This window comes from Castanea sativa, chromosome 1, assembly GCF_040712315.1.
Source record: "Castanea sativa cultivar Marrone di Chiusa Pesio chromosome 1, ASM4071231v1".
NCBI classification, from domain to species: Eukaryota; Viridiplantae; Streptophyta; class Magnoliopsida; order Fagales; family Fagaceae; genus Castanea; species Castanea sativa.
This window is the reverse complement of record NC_134013.1, coordinates 25,254,617-25,270,548: the sequence shown is the minus strand read 5'-3', so window position 1 is coordinate 25,270,548 and position 15,932 is coordinate 25,254,617. Positions and strand designations below refer to the sequence as shown.

At 33.7% G+C, this 15,932-nt stretch overlaps 2 protein-coding genes across 2 annotated transcripts; both read right to left on the bottom strand.

Annotated features, from left to right (window-relative positions):
- Nucleotides 1–2,432: 2,432 nt before the first annotated feature.
- LOC142605890 (uncharacterized) lies at nucleotides 2,433–9,643 on the bottom strand. The gene is made up of 9 exons (XM_075777318.1): nucleotides 9,514–9,643; nucleotides 9,368–9,429; nucleotides 9,231–9,294; nucleotides 7,069–7,108; nucleotides 5,137–5,375; nucleotides 4,973–5,036; nucleotides 3,867–3,958; nucleotides 3,529–3,765; nucleotides 2,433–2,784 (listed from the first exon to the last, which is right to left on the bottom strand). Exons 1-9 carry the CDS (start codon nucleotides 9,562–9,564, stop codon nucleotides 2,632–2,634), a joined length of 1,002 nt encoding a protein of 333 aa, XP_075633433.1. The 5' UTR covers nucleotides 9,565–9,643; the 3' UTR covers nucleotides 2,433–2,631.
- Nucleotides 9,644–12,606: 2,963 nt separating this feature from the next.
- LOC142640580 (PLAT domain-containing protein 3-like) lies at nucleotides 12,607–13,744 on the bottom strand. Its single transcript, XM_075814745.1, has 2 exons — nucleotides 13,659–13,744; nucleotides 12,607–13,147 (listed from the first exon to the last, which is right to left on the bottom strand). The coding sequence occupies exons 1-2, from the start codon at nucleotides 13,725–13,727 to the stop codon at nucleotides 12,647–12,649; spliced, it is 570 nt and encodes a 189-aa protein (XP_075670860.1). The 5' UTR covers nucleotides 13,728–13,744; the 3' UTR covers nucleotides 12,607–12,646.
- Nucleotides 13,745–15,932: the final 2,188 nt, after the last annotated feature.

The window sequence follows — 15,932 nt, the reverse complement described above, 5'->3', positions numbered from 1 at the left end:
AAAATTATGAAAAAACAAACAAATAAATATTTTTAATATAAAATTTAGAATTAGGGGTGTCAATTCAGGTTAGCGTGTCAAGTTCATGTCGTGTCAAAGTAGGAGTATTCGACTAAATGACTCAACCCTAACTCGACCCATTTAATAATCGTGTCATGATCTTTCAACCCTAACCCAACCTGTTAATAAGACGGGTTGACCTGACCCAACCCATTTGACACACTTAATAAACGAGTCATGTTGGGTTGACACGATTGTAACATAACTCATTTCAACCTGCATAATATTTAATATAACATCCATCTAGAAATAATTTTTTTTTTACATCCCAAAAGTAGTGCATACACTTCAAGTCTTCAACTTACATTCAAAATAATATAGTTTAACAAAAATATAACATTCATCTAAAAATAAGTTCTTTACACTAAAAAAAAAGTGCATACACTTCAACCCAAATTCAAAATAACATAGTTTAACAAAAATAACATAGTTTAACAAAAATAACATAGTGCAACAAAAATATAATATCCTTGGAACTCGCCAAATGCTAAGTATCAATATTGAAAGAATTGGAGCAAACAGTATACTAATCCTAACTATGACTACGATTATCATCCAGAGAGAGAGAGAGCAATAACTAGTTTGAGACTTTGAGTTTGAGAATTGTTCATGAGACTATAAGATAGTAGAGTGAGTAATATGATTGAAATTTAAAAAAAAAAAAAAAAAAAGAAGATATTTAGAAGAAGGCTTAGAGATTTAGGGTTTGTAGGGTTTAGAGATCTAGGGCTTGTAAAGTTTCAATTTCCAATTATATTCCTTGTAAATTTTTTTAATTACTAACTTTTCTTTTTAAATTTAAAGTATGTATTGGATATAAAAGGTATTTGACAAATCTAAAATAAAATGAATTTTTATTTGTTATACAAGTTAAACTGGTTATGTTAAGTGGGTCATTTTGGGTTGACACAAATAAATTAGCGTATCAAACATGTCTAATGCGGGTTGACCCGCTTATGACACGTTTTTTATCGTATCACTTTCGGGTCAACCCGTTTATGACTCAAACCCATTAAGGCACAACTCTAACCCGCAAAAACTCGTGTCGGGTTCGTGTCGTGTTCTCGGGTTGGGTTGAACATTGACACCCCTATTTAGAATTAATGAGTAACTATATCACAAATAATCATTCAAAACTAATGCATATCTCAATATCAAAAATAACCAATCACAATATGTCAAAGAAAATAAACCACAACAACTAATAAACGGATCAGATAGGTCAAACGGGTTTTATGTGTTCAACACTAACCCAACCCGTTTATTAAATGGGTCAGCCGTGTTAACCTGAATATGACACAAACCCGTTAAGCCTCAACTCATAACCTGCTAATTTCATGTCATGTTGTGTCGGATTCACGAGTCGTGTCTAATTTTTCTAACCCTAGTCGTTAGGGACAAAACTAGAATTTCAGGAGATCAAAGTAATAATAAATCTAAAAATTTAAACAATTTAAGAAGGTTATATGAGGAAAATAAAAATTTAGAGGGGGGGAATCCATATATTTTTTGAGAAGTTTAGTTAAATTTAAGGGTAAATTCTGAATTCTTGGAAAGGTTGAGGGGGTAGCCTCTATGTAGTTCCACCCCCTGGAGCACGTGTGTGATGTGTGTATGAGCAAATAGAAATCCTATTGTAGTCGATGCTTTTTAGTGATGAAATTCCCTTTTTCTGGTCAAAGAAGAAAAAAGTACACTAATAAGTATTACTTTGGTGGGTGGACATGAAGGGATACTGTCGGCGTACAAATGCATGAAATCTTTAATCATGCACATTTTATAATCCTTCCAGATGCATTATTGAGAGAGAGAACATTTGGAAAAACATGTGGCAAATATTGCAGTTTAGCGGACTATAATTATATTAAACAAGTTGTTCAGGTCTAATTTTTTTTCCTTGTGTTAAGATCTGAGAAAAGTATTAAACCACATTTGTGCTTACATCCCAAAAGGACCAATCCAAGAGATAGTCTAAGATAGACCAAGAGGCCTAAAAAACTCCCCCCCCCCCCCCCAAAACCCAAAATGATCCATATTAATGGCCCAAACCTACTCACTTTTTCCATTCTTCTTCAAATTCTATATGGACGGGTTAGCCAAAGCAATGACATCTCATGTTGAACATAAATTGTAGCAAAGAAGCTTCAAAATGAAATTATGGATTAAACATTTACCCAGAAATGTAATATTTTGTAAAATAAAACCTTTTTACTCTTCCGTGACATGAGACAGAATTTAGCTTCTAATGCTTTTGGCTATGTTACCCAAAAAAAAGTTTCAAATAAACTTTGCTATAGAAAACAAGCAATAAATCTTTTCTTTCTTTTCTTATCCCCCTCCCCCCCCCCCCCCCCCTGTTAAGGGAAATTGTGGGTCCAGAATTTGACATCCTAATAGGTAATCAAAAGCAGTTGTTTACAAGTTACCTTGTCAGAATTGTCAACAACTTTAGTTACATATCTACTCATTTACCCCATTTACATACGCGCCAATGGTACCTCTATCATGTTGATGGTTCTTCCACCATGCGTCAAATTGTTTATATTTCATTTGCAGGCAACGTCTTTGCATTTAGCCCAAGTCAATCATGCTATCCAACAGGGAATCAATGTCAGCGGTTACAACAGCCCGTTTGCCAAGCTTTCCAAGAACGCAACATTCTTTTTCTGCAAGGTTGATTGCTGCAACATCTTGAGTAAATATGCAATCCGAACCAGGTGAAACCTGCATATTGACCAAAAACACACCCCAAAAAAAGAAAAAAAAAATTCAAATTATGTTCTTACATATTACTGCTAAAGCTAATAATTTGGAAGGGTGGAATATATGTAAGTTATCATGGTACAGATCAAAAGAATTTAAACGAGGGAGAGAGTGGAAGCTTTTCATGTTCTTGATAAGATATGGACCAACAATCAAAAATTCAAAAAAAAAAAAAATTTATTGATTTCAAATACCTATTCCTATTTCTTAAAATGCCACACATAACAAAAACTAAAAACTTGAGTTACACTAATGACCTCCACAAAGGAAGGTTCTGGAATGAATCCCCAATATTAACCTATCTTACAAATGAAAAATGAGTCACCACGAAATTCTAATTCATTGATTTAATCGTCTGGTATAATTTTTGTAAAAAGAATAAATATTGGAAAGAGAAGTGACTTCGCAGGTATGAAGAGAATTTTTATACATCAAATTATACTAATCAATTGTAAAAGCAAATAAGATTACATGTTTTTCTCTAAAACACAAATTGATAATTAATCGAGGTCTAAAAGCAGCATGAAAACATGTAAGAAGTTTTGACTGGAAACAGAACAAGAAATTACTGAGTTCTTATGGAAAAGAAAACCTGGCTTGGTCCTTCCTACCACAGGTAAGTGAAACAAGAAAGTGCCTGTGTGGGCATGTGCACTTTATGTGTGCTTGTATCTTAGTTTAAAGCAAGCTTATGTTTTCACTCACATCATACAGGGAATCTCCTAGCTTTAACTTGATTGCTCCACTCTTGTAAACCAACATTTTGCCCATATATCCACCAGGCAACTCTTCCAAACTGCAGCTCTTCTTTGAAATGCCTCCGCTTTCCAGGTATGTATGGGATTCAACTTTCTCTTTCCCCTTTCTACTAGCTGATCTTTTGAGAAATGGCAGACTAGCAGGAAGCTGAAAGAAAAACAACTTTTCTTCCTCACTTTCCACCTATCACAAACCACCAGTTTGTTGTAAATAGCTTGTTTATATATGTAGCTCTACTAAATTTTCAGCATTATCTTAACGGTTTTTTTAATCTGATTACCAACCTTCAGTCCAAGGTCTGAAGCAGGATTTATAATATTCTCATCATACTCATAATTTGCAGCAGCCTCCCCAAATTCAGCCATGTCAAGAAGTTCTACAAGCAAAATTAGCAAATGGCATTTAACATTACAGAATTTAATAAAATTTAAGATTCCTGAATTTGGTAAAAGTTATTATGGAATCACTGAAATCATAATGCTACACTTGTTAGTTGCTACTGAAAAACTTTACTACAATTGCTAAAATAAACACTGAACATGAGTGACATTCATCACATGAGCAGAATCCTTTGGTACAAGAATTCCATTCACCTTTTATTATCCTTTGTTACAATGGCTATGTACATCTGAAGCAGCCTGTGCTCAAACTTCCAAGAGAAACTAGCATGTGAAGTTCTGTGAGTAATGGCATCTCTATTGTTTCAGTTTGCTGAAATTTCTGGCCTATATAGGTTATTTTCCTTTTCCATTTTTCTTATTTCTGGTATATAAGGTATACAGATTATCAATATCAATCCTTATTGTGATATTTTGGGAGCTCAAGTAATGATTAGTCTGTGAACTAGTTTTTCTGTATTTTGACTACAGACCTAGGGACTTATGAATATAAATTTTTTTTTCCTTCTATTTTTGAGCTCATGATGAATATATTTATTTTCCGTAGTGCTTTAAACTGAGCTAATTCTTCCCCTCAATTATGAACTGAAAGTGGCAGGAGACGCAGATTTTTTTTACTACAGTTATTTGGCTTTAGCTAGCTGATCTCAGCGGGAATTACAGCTTTGCAGCATTCTTGTTCCATCAACAATATGCTAAGAAACAAAAAAATGATAGTAAGAATTTGCATCTATATCAGTCATCTCAGGCTGCAGGGTCACCAGTAAGATAGAGTTGCATACTCATAGATGCAAATGAACATTAATTAAACATTTAGCACATAAAAGACTGATAGTTTTTGTATATTGGAAAAGGCTAAGAGGTTCCGTTCACAAATAACTATCTTAGAAGGTCAACCATATGTGAGAAAATAGATTTTCCTTCACAAGGACAAATAATTGATGTTCATCTGTAACTAGAAGTAATTCTTTAAAATGAATCTAAAAGCATACCTGGGTCTCCAGAGTAAGGCCTCCTCAATGGAAGAGTAGTTGGATAATTAGTGTGGTGGTAATCCTGCAGCATCAGGGAAATTAGACACCTAGTGGATGAGAGAGAGAGACAGAGAGAGAAGGGAGGGAAGGGAGGGCGGATCTTCATGGCAGCCATTTCTTACCCAACGTTCTCTATATTCTTTCTTGACAATCTGAGCTGATGTCTCCATAGGATCTGCAGAACATGCATCATTTCCATCTTCGTTGGCAGCTGAAAGCAAAGATAAGAGAGCTTCCCCATTATCAGAACTTTTTGGGACTGAGGCACTTCTGTTACCAACATTCTCCTCCTTGGCAGCACCATATACCTTTAGGGAAGTTGAAGGCATAACTCCAGGACCAAATGCAACTTGAACAGAAGCTGAAGGTTTGCACACCAAACATTAGATGAAAACTAGAAACACTAACAATAATGATGATGATGCTGGTTATGATACACACTTGCTCATGTATATTATATTGATTGGTAATACAGACTCTTCCCAGCTAGTTCAGCCCATCAAAAGCAAGTTGTTTTCTTCCAATTATGTGGAAGGGTTCAGACTAATTGTTAACAATTTAGAGTAATTGAACAGCTCTGCTTTAAAGCTGTATTTTTATTTAATTTTGTAAAACTTCTCCTTAGCCACTCTGTTGTTCTTATTTCAATCTTATCTGGACCAGAATTTGCATAATCATCCTCTTAAAGGAGCAGCCATTGATCTCCTTGTGCCACATGCATATCAAATTTCATACCAGCAATCTTAAAGCCACATTATAGCACAACATTCTCACTTAATTCAAATACCACTTGAATTTTATTTTTTTCAGTACAGTCAACTTGTCAATTTTGGCTCTCAAATCAGAAGGATGAGCTCCTCCATTAAACAATGGGTGTCAGAAAACTTATACCAAAAAGAAATGGAAGTAAATTCATATTTTACCTCTTAGACAAGAAAGAAATAAATTCCCATGTTCAAAATTCTCAAATTCTTGATATCTTTGCAAATTATTCATCAATCCATGAAAAGTATGTAAGGTGACCTCAAAACATAATTTAAGTACCACATACTCTACTAGCATGCAAAGAAAGAAATCAATTCCCATGTTCAAAATTCTCAAATTCTTGATATCTTTGCAAATTATTCATCAATCCATGAAAAGTATGTAAGGTGACCTTAAAACATAATTCAAGTACCACATACTCTACTAGCATGCAAAGATATATGTAAAACTAATTTTTGAACTAATACAACATAATTCCAAATAAAAACGTCAGCTTTGTTTCCAAAATATATTGATTTCACCTCCTACAATGCCATTCACATCTTTGAGTTGTATTAATATTATCATGCTTATATATATATATATCGTCATGCTCAAAATATTCCTATAAATGTCAACTTCAAGCAATCCATTTGCATCTTAAAGATGCTCCTAAAACTGAGACATTCAAGTCACCACAATTAAGTCACACTATCTGTATATCAACAACTGAATTTTGAGACCTTTTTACAACTATAATTTTTCCATCATTTTTTTTTAATTAGTAATAAAAATCCATTAAGAAAAACCATGAAAGGGGTGCAACCCTAGTACACGGGAAACAATTTCCATTATCTATACCTGTCGACTTCCATAATGGCTTCTAATGTAGATATGAAAATGAATGTTTGATGAATTCTAATGCAGATTTGGGAAAATGAATCTGTGAACTAGAAAGTGCAATTGAAACAACAAATCTACAATGTGAGATCCCAAACATTGTTGTATCTTATATAAGAGCTACAATTCTTAATGTCCAGTCTCCTGCAAATGTTCTAACAATTAGGACATCTGCCTAAGATTCTAATACTTCAAATTTGTTCGAAGTACAGAAAAAATTTGAAGTATTCATTTGTCAGAATGGTCTAAAGGGCATTCTATCAGCACAATTCTCTAATACTGATGATTTTCACCATAACTCCATAGGAAAACAACACCACTACTAAATATCACTAAACTCATTAAGAACTTAAGATATCTGACAGTATATTAGGCCAATAAAAATAATGAAGAATATGCTGAGAAAATACATTTCTTTTCTTCTCTAGGCCCCCGTCTAGCAAGATTCTCCTGTAAATGAAGAGGTAAACAAGTCAAGGTTGATCTGAGAAAATATCTCATCCAAATGACCAAATAAAATGTATTTTTGAAAGAAGCTAATAATCATAACCAATCAAGGTTACATTGTTTTTAAACATATTTAACATCATAAAAATGGAAAAAAAGAGAATATCATACAATTAAGAGTCAGCTCTAAGTCCTTCACAGATCATGATGCTAAGCAATATGGCTGTAATTATTTCTAATCTTCTTGGTTCAAGACCTATTATTTAAATGAAAAAAAGTAGTCTTTCTTTTGTCAATTGACAAGCACATCCATTGAGGATTGATCAAGATTGAGAGCTTAGCCAACTGCTCCTTGCAAATAGTCAAATGACTGTCAGTTAAGTCTTAAATAACATGAAATTTTTTTGGAAACAAAGTTCTTCAACTATCTGAGAAACATGTTTCTTGAGAATTTTCTCATTTTGAACCACATAAGGTCCCCAATCATTACATTAACAAGAAGAGTGAGGGAAAAAGAATTAGAATGGTAGAACTCATGCTTTAAGTTATATTGCCCTCTTCAAAAGTAAATATTACAAAGAAGCAAAAAAGAAAAGAAAAACATTTTTAGGTAAGAATTTTCACAAAAAGAAAGCAAAAAAAAAAAAAAAACTAAGCTGAATACTTGCACTCAGGCAAAGTTCTCTCTTTCATTTGCCCAAAAATAAAATTAGCCCTCTCCTCACCCACATTACACTAAGCATGGAAAAATTAAATTAATGCATCCTTAATGGTGTCATGCTTAGTGAAATTTCTAAGTTTTATGTAATGAACCTGCTAGGCTCTAAGGTAGATGAATGGGAATGGATGTGAAAATGAATAGGAAATTAACTAATTTGATGTAGTCACCCCCTCCAAGAAGAAGATAAAAGGGAGGAGAAAACTTGAGAGAGAAAGTGAGAAAATAAAGGTCTTTGTTCTTCAATGAATGATATAAACCAGCTTGCTAGTATTTATAAAAGTCATTAGCAAGTGAAACATAACCAACTAACAAGTTGTAACTGATTTAGTCTCCACTTCTTAGTCTTTCTTGCAAGTCTAAACTAACAAGGCTCCATATTTTTCAATCTTGCAACTAACCTAAAGTGCTTTTCTTGCAATCTTGTAAACTATGGGTTACATTTATAGTGTTAATTAGGCAACTAGGTAGCTTGGGTTGATTACATTGTACAAAAGTGAAAATCTCAGTAGAACCCTGGGTTTTGTGGGTAGGGGATTACTTTGGGCATCTAGAAAACTTCAGACTCGCAATTTTTGAATCCTTAACCGTGCTAGGTAAAGTTCACTAATGCCCAAGTGACTCCCAACCATTTCATTAGACAACCAAGTCACTAGCAGATGGACTAGACACCTCATTTGAGTAGAGATTTTTAATTTCACTGGATCTAAATATTGAAAATTTCATATGAAAATTGATCCACAATATATATATATATATATATTTATTTATTTTCAAGAAACTCATTTTCTCCTATTTTTTGGACAGGAGAAAAAATGCATATTTGAACTTCATAAAAGCATTAGAAACAAATGTGATTTTTATTTATTTATTTACTAATTTTTGGTTTAAAATATGTTAATTTTAAGCTGTTCTTTTTAAGAATAAATCGTAAGATAAAAAACAAAACAACAAAACCCCTTTTTTTAGAACTTTACTTTATTATATATTTAGGATAAAATTTTGTGTTGTTTCTTCATATCATAGCATAGCATAATACATTAACAATAAATAAAAAAATAAAAAAACCAACCCAGTGATGAGTTAAAGAAACGCAACCAAACACGACCTAAACTTAAGACCCCAAAAGGCCTAAACACCCATTTATTGTTATTGTCCGCAACCAAACGGAAGGTTTAGAACACGCATTCCATTTCCAAAACCACATTCCATTCCATTAATTTAAACAAACAACTCCCATTCCCATCCCATCTCATCCCAAAGAATAAAGAAATGGTAACAAACAAACATACAGAGACACAGTGAGTGAGTCAGTCACACACAGTGAAGCAAATAAAAAAAATGAAGAAATTCCCAAAATATGTATGAAGAAAATGGAAAGAAAGAGTAACAGTAATTAGTACATACGTTGAAGCGGCGAAGTAGATACTGTGCCTCTGCTTCAGCTTTTCCATCTTCATCAACCACTTCACTGCCATTCAAATTCAAATTCAAATCAAAAATTTGTGAAAATGGGTTTTCAATTCAATAAATAATTTACGTACGTTTTGGGAGTGGGAGAGGGTTTGGTTTTCCGGCGAGGTGGGGCTTTTGGCACAAACTTAAGCTGCAAAAGAAAACAGAGATTTTTCCTCAAAAATATCAGATCCCAAATCTATATTCTAAATTAAAGAAACAAAATATGATTTACCTTCCTTGAAGAAGAAGAAGCAGAAGAGGACTTGTCTCCTCCTCCTTCCATTCAGATCAGATCCAACACCCAAATTGCAACAAAAAAAAAATGTCAAGTTTCGAACCCGAGACCTCGGAGCCGCAATTGCAAGCCTCTACCACTATGCTTATGATACTTTTTAGGTTAACTTTCGAAATTTATATATATAAATCATCATTACATGTCCTCGGTGCACCGTTTCGGGTATATACTAATACTATATATCTTTATCGTCTTTTGTTAGTTTTTGGTTTTTGTTTTTTTAGAAGTAAAAGTCCGAAATTTATATCATGTGGACCTGCACATTACTTATTGAACAATGCTATAGACACACAAAAATTTACATAAGTTGAGTTGAAACTTTTACTGGCTTTTATTTACGCTCATTATTTAATTTTGTACTTGTCAAGTATCACCAATAATCCCTCACATCAATCAGGTGTGAAATTTTTTTCTCAAATTTTTTTATATGTTTATGAACTTTCTTTTACTTATTTATCACTAATAAATCTTATGTCTACCAGTATGATCACTCACACTACCCTTATGAGCAATGGATCACATGAATAACCTTATCATTTTAAATTTTATATCTTATGTATTAGTGTGTCAAATACCATACACATATTCAGTAATTATTTTTTATATAGAATATTTTTTTTCTTCACTAATATCATTGAAATTAAACATTAAAATAGATAGTTATTCGTGGAACTATTGTAAGCATTCCACCACTTAATTTTTTTTTAGTGAGTTTAATGACTTATTATTGGATTAATATTTAAAATTTTCACTCTTAAGTTATAAGTTCTCATAATTTTTAACATGTACTCCAAATTCCGAATGCTTGTTACACTATTCAATAAGCTTTTGTATTAATATTTAAAATTTCTATCATTTAATTACTCATTCTCATTACTCTTAGTATGCATACTACATTTTGTATTAATCAGATTTTCTTCACCATTCAATTCATATATAATTTAAAAAACATTATCCGTATTGCTCATCAAATGGATCAAGTGAACATAGATTGAGAATTATCACATTTATATATTGTTGAAACTATATAGTTGTTTTATTATTTTAAAATACACTTAAGGCATGATTTGGATTGCGACTGATATTCGATAGATATGAAATTAAACTTATATAATAATTACTCATTAATCAAATGGTGAGACTAAAAAAATATTAATTTAATGTAATTATTAAATTGTGTAACTATTATTAAAATCAAATCAAATATAACTTAAACCTAGCTTATATTAGAATGGATCAAGAGATAACTCGCATATGGAAGATCGATCAAATAGCTCAGGGGAGGCATTGATATGATGCCAGTCAAAACTTTTCTGACGCTTATGCCTAGGGCTCACAACCTCTTTTGATAAAAATGATTTATTTTCTTCTTATGTTTTTTCATATCTCTTGGGTGTCACGATTGATTGTATGTATAACACTTTCGGTCTACTTCGAGATTCTAGCAACCCTCCAAGATTGGGCCCTTATGGCATGTATATCTTGCAATTGGGACGAGATTGTATGGCATGCATCATGACTTGATGTAAAGGGTTATGACCATTACTTCCATAGATTTGGAGTTGTGCTTTGGAAGTTTTATCCCACCTAAAAAAGGATCATCCTATCTCTTGAGTTTTTTCCGAAAATTTGATGTTTCAACAATTGGAGGTGGAGATTCGAATATTGATTCCTTTAATAAAGGAGAGAAAACTATGTCATTAAGTTATAAGATTTTTGACGTCAATTTCTTGAATTTGCCTTATTAGGGAGAAATTTTTCGTCATTACAAATTTTGTAGAATAAGGAAAATCATCAAGCATATTCCCATCAATATCAAATATATTCCCATCAACATCAAATATATTTAAGTAAATTTTAAATATATCAGATTTGTAAGTGCACAATCGCACCTGGACCCAATAACAGTTACGGGTTCAGGCCCAATGAGCCTTAAACAATATGAATTTGTAGAGTGTGGGCTTGAAACCCAGGTTAGAAGTATGTGAGGATTAAATGACAAGCCAAAGATCGCAAACACTCGAAAAATAATGGAGAATATTATAAATCAAACTCCTCGGACGTAAGCCAAGAGTTATTATTATCTTCTCTTTTCCCCTTTCTTTTGATTACAAAGAAGTCCGTCCCCCTTTTCTGTTTTAGGTTGCCCCTTAAATACTCCTCTTTTTAATACTTTGTACACGTGTTGTCCTATCCCCCCCCTTAACCTAGATATTTCTTTTCTCAGTGCCTTTGAATAAGAACTTAAGTTTCCCCTCCACTGTTCAGGTGTCACTTCCCCATTAATGCGGCCAGGGTGGTAGGTGCAGGATCTTTAATGTGGAGGTAGCAGCCTTTATCTTTGACATTTTTCCAACATTGGTGCTTCTAGGGCATTCAAGGGTTCACCCCCTTTAACCATTGGCCTTGACCGTGTCATTCCCTAACCTTTACCATGAAATCCCGAGTTCTCTGGTGTCCATCCGCAGAGAAATTCACCCTCGGCTAGATCCTCGGATCCTCGGCGTATAGGCCGACCCATAATACTAACAAGTCCTAAACCCAAGAGCAGGTCGGCCTTCCTTAGCATGGCCCAACGGCCCATGTAACCATCAAAGTCTTTTTACCCCCCACAAGATTCTAGGAGCAACGTAAATATATGGTTATCTAAAAAATAAAAGCTAAATATATGGTTATGGTTACGGGTGGTGATTCATATTCACATAACTAAACGGCCAAGTTGTATGCTTTGATTGTTTTCATCTCCTTTGGTAAATAACAATACTACTATTTTCTTAAGTTAACTTAATCCATTATATGAACAATATTACTATTTTACAAATTCATTATTTTTTTTTTTTTTTTTTGGAGAATACAAATTCATTTGATTGAAAATTTGAAATTATGGAATTTCTAATTAGAATTTTATTATAACCCCCCAACAAAAGAAAGAAGAAGAAGGATAGCTTCTAAAATAGTAATTTGTATTAGAAGGCATCCGAGTCACACTCACAAGGTCATCTCACACAAAACTTCATAGTGATCCCAAAAAATAACACCAAAATCTCGGCTTTTACAACTCCACATTGTTCTATTCTGAAGCGGAATAAGCAAATGTTTTGGGACTCCCAACAGCTAAGCGCCCACTATTTCTGCGCTGATTTGAGTCACTTTCTGCAGCATTGTTCCACGTGTCACACCCATCAAGAACAACGCTAAGCTTATACGGAGGAGCATCATTGGCAAGCCAACGATCAACGTAGAAGATGCTCTGTGAACATGCTTTGTGAGGCCCTGAGGACGTGACTTCAACGTAGTCACAGAACCAACCGGAGTGCGAGCCAGAACCATCCGAGGTCAGGTTTAGTCTGCAGGCCGATGCACCAATGCAAGGTCCTCGGCCACTGAATGCATCCACATTGCCACGCTCGAAGTAGTCGTGTTTAGGACCCATTAGCCCCCATGATTCTAGATTTGGAACCGACACAGACCTGCCTGAAGGGTCGCCAAGGGTGAGGCTGATCTTGGAGTCTGTACCAGCTTTGATCACTGACCCTGTCTTCACGAACAGGGTGTACACACATTCCTCCTTCTACATATATGCATGAATGGAATTATTTAGACAGAATATTGATCTCATCAAATATGGAATAGATGAATTCTTCATGCATGCATGTGTATGTGGGAAATGGTATAAATAATTAATGTCTATCAATTGTTTTGTAATAGATGTTCAAATTTGATATTCTCACCAAGTCTACTTTTCACTTATCTGAAAATCACATATTAGATATGGCTTATTATTGTTTCACACAAATGTTTCACATAATGTCTATGCTTTTACATCAAATAACCACATTTTACATATGATACAAAAGGGTGTGAATATGATGTGAAAGAATCACATAGCTGCATTTTACCCATGATACAAAAAAGTGTAAACATGATGTGAAAAAGTGCAACCATCGTTGGATATGAAACAATCAAAGCCCATCAGATATTATGATGATGGTGGCGATGGTGAAGACATGAGACATCTAACTCTAATTAAGGAAGAGAGAATTTAAAAAAGATGAAAGTGATGGGTGATGATTAGTGCTTACAGTGGAGTCTCCTGTGGTAGCAAAGAGGAAGAGAGCAACGAGGAGGATGGAGCACAGGCCGTTCGCCATTTTTGTTTCTTAATTCCCCTTCTTCTGCGTTGTATCTTTGGCAAAAGACGATGTTTATAGGGTGTCAGAAGGGAAGCACCTATATAGAGGGGATACATACGTTGAAACCACAGTGTGTAACAAAGCTGGCCCTTTACTTTGGTTAAAATTTAGGGATAGTAACTTTATTTAGTTGCAGTATATTAGGTTTTCTAATTAAATTTAAATCTATAGCTAAATTGAATTTAATTAATTATTTTGGCCAAACTTTAATGCTATATTTTTCTTTTCTTTTTTCCACAATTATTGACATGACATGTTATGGTTGGTGTATAACAAAAATAGTGTCGATAGTGAACTTAGATAGGGTCAGCTCTAGGCCTAGGCCACAAGGTAAGGCACCCTGCTAAAGAAAGACCCCAAAATTGTGGCAACTAATTTATTTGTGTGTGTGTGTGAGAGAGAGAGAGAGAGAGAGAGAGAGAGATGTGCACTCTTTCCTCCACTCTTAAGAAGACCCAAACAATTATGAACCAATAGAAATTCAATCAAATTAACACTCTTAAGTTGTTTTTAAAAAAAATTATGAGCGTGTCAAATAACTATTTTACACAGTAGATTGTCAAAAGCAATCACCCAATCTCTCACATGATTACACCCTTCTCTCTCTCTCTCTCTCTCTCTCTCTCTCTCTCTCTCTCTCTCTCTCTCCACCAAATTAAATTTGGAAATAGATTTCAGTTCCCTTCATTGTGCCATGCATCGCCTTACCAAAAGTGAATTAAGACTCTTTTTTTTTAATTAATAATAAATTCTTTTCTCTTTTTGTTAGATTTTATGTTTGAATTATGATATTAGAATCCCTATATGAAATTAATCTTGATTTGGTTAAAATAAATTCATTGAGTTATGTGTTAAATTCATCTTTGCTTCAGTAGTTAGGTTGTAGATATTTAGTGATTCCATTGTTAAGTGAAATCCCAATAGTATATTTGATAAATTAAATGCTATTGCTCTTTGCTTTATAATATATTTTATTCTTTTTATTTTATATTGTGATAGTGTTTCTTTTATTTTTAAATATATATTTTTATATTAATGCCTACTAGAAATTATCAATTTGTGTATAAAAACTGTGAGGGCAGGTAAACCGAGCATGTTTATTGGTTATGGACCATGCACGAGGACGAGTAAGTACCCGAGGATGGTTAAAGGGTCCATGCAAACCTAAGCCAGAAGGCCGAGGAGAAAAGAGGAAACTAACGAAGCAACTGAAGTTCCCGAGGAGCAAGGCCACCTCGGGAGTACTTTAGGAAGTCAACCATTTTGGAAAGATAAGCTTCAGGGGAAGTAACAGAGCCGTACCAACAACGAAAGGAGGAAATATTTGGAAGGAGACTGTCGCCACCAAATTAAATGCACTGCACCAACTAATCCGGCCACATTTATGAAAAAATAACACCTGAACAGTATCATCCCAACTCACAACCCTTCTTATTACCTCTAAAAGGGCCTTGATGGGACAAGCATTCAAGGGATTTCCTATAAATTGAACAAGTGGAAGGCTGAGATGTATTGAGAATGGACTATATAAGGAAATGGCTTTCACAAAAAAGGGGGCATGCAATGAAAAAAGAGAAAAAAAACAGGGAGAAGAACATCTTGTAACCAGAGATACTTGATCAAATATAAGAACACCACATCCACGGACTAAACCAATGAGTGATATTTTGGACCATTTGTATGTTAAATCTCATTGTCTTAAACCCAATCTACTTAAGGCCTGCACTTACTTAGTTTAGTAGCTTGCTTGTAAAATCCACTCTCTAACAAATTTATTGTTTAAGGCTTATTCGACTAGCTTACACTGTTCTAGGTGGGCCTAGGTTCCAAACCCAATCCTTACAAAAACTATAGATTAAAAAAACAAAAGAAAAGAAAAGAAAGAAGAAGAAGAAGATGAATCTCACAAATGAACAAATAAATTCATAAAAAAGAGTTATAAAAATAAGAAATTATATACATAACATAAAGCTAATGATGAAAGTAACCATAATGACTTTCAAACATGTAATGTAACATAATAATTCTTGATTATATAAAACTGATATATTCTTTTTCAAATACATATATCACTTAGAGAATTTTTCCAAAAATACTTGTTACAATTATTTTACAATTTTTTTCCTCAAAATTGAAATTGTAAAAATCCTACTTAAAATCGAT

Excerpts from the sequence above, each read along its gene's own strand:
- LOC142605890 (XM_075777318.1), bottom strand. The coding sequence starts at position 9,564 with ATGGAAGGAGGAGGAGACAAGTCCTCTTCTGCTTCTTCTTCTTCAAGG. Across the intron at positions 5,037-5,136 it reads AAGAATATAGAGAACGTTGG|GATTACCACCACACTAATTA; the intron begins GTAAGAAATGGC and ends CTGATGCTGCAG. Across the intron at positions 3,959-4,972 it reads GCCTTACTCTGGAGACCCAG|AACTTCTTGACATGGCTGAA; the intron begins GTATGCTTTTAG and ends TTTTGCTTGTAG.
- LOC142640580 (XM_075814745.1), bottom strand. The coding sequence starts at position 13,727 with ATGGCGAACGGCCTGTGCTCCATCCTCCTCGTTGCTCTCTTCCTCTTT. Across the intron at positions 13,148-13,658 it reads CTACCACAGGAGACTCCACT|AAGGAGGAATGTGTGTACAC; the intron begins GTAAGCACTAAT and ends GCATATATGTAG.